At 40.9% G+C, this 3,973-nt stretch overlaps 1 protein-coding gene across 1 annotated transcript in view; it reads left to right on the forward strand.

Moving 5' to 3' along the window:
• The window catches only part of LOC107082598 (major facilitator superfamily domain-containing protein 8-like), a 44,403-nt gene that overhangs the window by 30,350 nt on the left and 10,080 nt on the right, over window positions 1–3,973 (forward strand). The window contains exons 8-10 of the mRNA XM_015371366.1: window positions 615–828; window positions 1,702–1,824; window positions 1,951–2,081. Of these exons, the coding sequence (XP_015226852.1) occupies window positions 615–828; window positions 1,702–1,824; window positions 1,951–2,081 (468 nt within the window). The remainder of the gene's footprint in view (window positions 1–614; window positions 829–1,701; window positions 1,825–1,950; window positions 2,082–3,973) is intronic.

Here is a 3,973-nt window from a genome sequence, read left to right on the forward strand (position 1 = left end):
TCTTCAATGAAAGAAGAGCAAAACACTGCTCTAGAGGCTTTTCTCAGAGGAAAAGATGTTTTTGCTCTTCTCCCGACTGGTTTCGGCAAGAGTTTGATCTATCAATTGGCTCCTCTTCGTCGTCGCTCTGTTACGTCATATGCTTCGTTGATCTGATTGGTTTATTTGGCCCGTCTATCACCAACATAGGCCAATCAGCTAACCAGTATTTTCGCCCCTTCCCAAAATTACTTCAACAGAAGGTTTTCAGATGGATATGCGGAATAAATCCATCTGGCAGAGTCAGGTTAACAGCTACCCTATTCAGAGTTGCTTAGTACCTCTCTCTAAGGTAAAAGTGATACAGATGCCCTCAGGCCATGACAGAAGGGTCATTCAAATAGTATAATCACAAAAGTTATGAAAATATTTTGTAAAGTTTGAAAAAAAACATAGTTTTGGTTTAGAGTTTCACAAAATACTTAAAACACTAAATTTCTAAGGGGTATTCATTGTTTTTTTTTAACACCTTTTAATTTAAATTGCAATCCTGTTTGAGCTAATTTTTCTTTTTTTTTTTTTTTTTGAATTTCCTCCAGATCTAACCTGGTTGTTTGTCTTTTAAAAACCTGCAGACCATGGTGACCCCTCTGACGCAGCGCTACTTCGGCTTCGGCGAGCTGGGCAACAGCCTGATGTACAGCCTGTGTGGGGTGGAGGTCATCGTGGGCTTCTTCTTCGTGCGTTGGCTGAGCAACAAGGTTGCAGACCGTGTGGTTCTGGCCGTGGGCCTGGTCATCTGCTCCGCCGCCTGTATCTGGTGCCTAATTTTCCTCTGCAAGCCCAGAGGTGCTAACCTGTCCATGATAACACACAAATGCACTGTCTGTGTTTCAGAGCCGGCTGTTTTGGTCTGTGTGTGTGTGGGTGTGTGTCGCCGTGCAGAGTATAGCCCAGTCACGTTGGGTAACCCATCAGATGAAATGAATGCGTTCTGTAAATGACATTATTCAGGCTCTGGTGGTGATCACAAAGGCAGGCTGGATCCTGTGTGTTCATGTTGGCCTGCGTCTGTTGCATCTCGTCACGTTTATCGCTCTGATTAACAGTGACAGGTGCTGGAGCCGGGTACAGCCTGGGTACATTTAACAGGATTACAGTAACCTAATTAAAGGGAAAAAAGCTATTTGTTAGAGCGTAGCCTGCATTTGTTCCCCATTTGTTGCAGTTCCACTTAAACAAACAAAAGCATCAAACTTATGGCAGACAGATACCGTACCTGTTTTCCAGCAGTGGAGCTCTGAGGGAACCAGTTTCATTTGTGGAAATGGTCTTTTCATCATGTGATTACAGACGTTCAGCTCAAACAGGAACATCCAACCGTTTGAGTGGGCACAGATTCATACAAGCATGTGCATGATGCAAGGCAACAGAACAGGAATGAGTGACTGCCAGCTTGGCAGCAGTTTCATTCGCAGACAGAGCTTTCTGTGAAGGAGCCAGAGCGTTTGTGGAGGCAAACCTAGAAACCGAGGGGTGGGAGGTGAGGGGAGAGGTAGTAACTGAAGTCTGGCTGTTACTCTGCTCAGATCGTTGACACTTGGCTGAAATAAAAATAAAAAACAGAGGCAGAAAAAAACATGTGCTTTATTCCCAAAGACATAAACGGGGAACTCATAGATGTGTTTTTTTGTATTTCACCGTTTTCCTCATGCTTTGCAGGCGGATATGAATGGCAGCTCTCAGCCTTCATCGTGGGAGTTTTTCTGCAGCTCCTGGGGCTTCCCTTCGTGGCCGTGTCTCAGGTGTCTTTATTCTCCAAAGTCACTGCTGAGAAAACACAAGGTTTGCTCATTGATGCCATCTAGATTTACACGCTATCGATTATTGATTTTCATTTTCCAAAAAGTAAACAATAAAACCTCCTAAGAGAAATCGAAACTGGAATTTTTTTGTGTTGTTCCCTGAAAGGGTTTAGCCAAGGTGTTCGGCGCTCGGTTGGAGGCCTGGCTACCATCCTGGGTCCTTTGTGGGCTGGAGGACTGACCAATAATTTGTACATAATGCTGGGAATGATGCTGGCTCTGCTCATCATGGTCACAGTAAGTAGAACAAGAGCCTTTAACTCCAACTTGCTAATCTACAGATGCTATAAAACAGTCTCAGTTTGGCTAGAGTACCCAATACAGGCAAACACTCTGACGTCAAGGTAGTGACAGCCCACTGCTCAAATACTCCTCTGGTGATGACCCAACGAGCCGCAGGTGTGCGAGGAGGCCCAAACGAGGACAGGGCACCATCTAGTGGTGGAAAAAGAAATCACAAAAACAACCCAAAGAAACTGGATTCCTAACGATTTCCATTGCTACAGGAGGGAGACACAGCTATGCTTTTCCTTTAAACCCAGTTCTACATTCTTCCTTTACCTGTTTGTCTGAAATAAAATAGGCTGTAAGATAATGAAATGAAAGTTCCCTTCTAACTTTATTAAATTATTAATGAAAAAGCTGAGCTCCTTCCAAGAGGAAGAAAATCCTCATTATCCAACATAGACAGTTTTTCTCTCTCCATTGACAGCTGCATAGTCTGTCTATCTGTCTATCAGAAGGTGTGTATCAAAGTTATGAATGTATCTTTAATTTTAAAAGTCTTAAGCCCCATCATCATTCTTCTTCTATGCTGTAGTTAACGTATTGTTTACATTCCGATCGGTCTAAATAGGGAGTTCCAATATGGCGGCAGGTGACTTCACAGCAACGTGTACTACCAACCGCCTTTCACTTTAGACTAGACTGAGACATAGACAGACTTTATTGTCGTTTTTTACACACAGAATGTATACAAAAAGAAATTTCATGCAGTACAGCTCTGATGACATTTCCATTTTTAAACTGCAGGAGTAATAAAATGTAAGCAGCAGTGAAAAATGTAAACATGGTGATCAAATGTAAACATAAGGCTGGTATATGACACAGCAATCACAGAAATCCAGTGAATAAATATAGATCAGTAGACACTACTGCATCTTCAAGTTGTATAACATGAATAATCTGCAATCCTTTGAACATTTAAATATTATTAAATCTTTGGCATTATTCTACAAATGGCCATTTCTGCAAGAGTGAAGAGAACGTAAAAAGAAAAACTTCAAGCGTTTCACATCTCTTCACATTTACACCAGCTAGAAATGCTATAACAACACTAACAATTCAGCTTCAACCTCAAAAGGTTCATTTTTCTGTTTTGTCTGTTAAAAACCTAAAATCCAAGTATCCAGCGTCTTTAACAGAAAGGTGTCCCACTCTGACTTGCATAGACTTAATTTGATGTGACAACAATGGGATGCAAAGCTTCTGCAGGATTAATCGTTTTAGCGCACCCCAAATACTACAGATACTCAAATTATGCCTATTTATTGGTTTTACTGTAAATGCATCATTATCTTCACAATAAGAGTGATTTCAATGGGTAAGATTTATGTCAAAAAAATGTATGTGTAGGTGTCTGAAGTGTAATGTGCTGTTATGAACCTAAATGTACTGTAATTCTATAAATGTAAGATGTGTGAGAGTTCAAATTTAGAAACTTTGATGTTACAACTCTGTAGCAATACAGCTCTACAAATACAGATTTACAAACATTAATAAAAAATGAAAAATACACAAATTTACAGGTAAAAAAAATGTTAACGTATGAGTACAAACAACACATTTTTTGAGTATGCATTACAAATTTACAATAAAAAGTCTCAAATTTATAAGTATGGATAACATACTGGGGCGACAGTAGCGTTGGATGTAGGAGTTTGCCCTGAAATCGAAGGGTTGACGGTTCAAGCCCCGCTTCTGTCAGTGAGCCCCAGGGCAGCTGTGGCTACAATGTAGCTTGCCACCATCAGTGTGTGTGTGAATGGGTGAATGAATGTAGTGTAAAGCGCTTTGGTCAAGTCTGCGCGCTATATAAGTACATGCCATTTACCATTCCTCAAAATATT

This window comes from Cyprinodon variegatus, unplaced genomic scaffold, assembly GCF_000732505.1.
Source record: "Cyprinodon variegatus isolate N-32 unplaced genomic scaffold, C_variegatus-1.0 Scaffold57, whole genome shotgun sequence".
Lineage (NCBI taxonomy): Eukaryota > Metazoa > Chordata > Actinopteri > Cyprinodontiformes > Cyprinodontidae > Cyprinodon > Cyprinodon variegatus.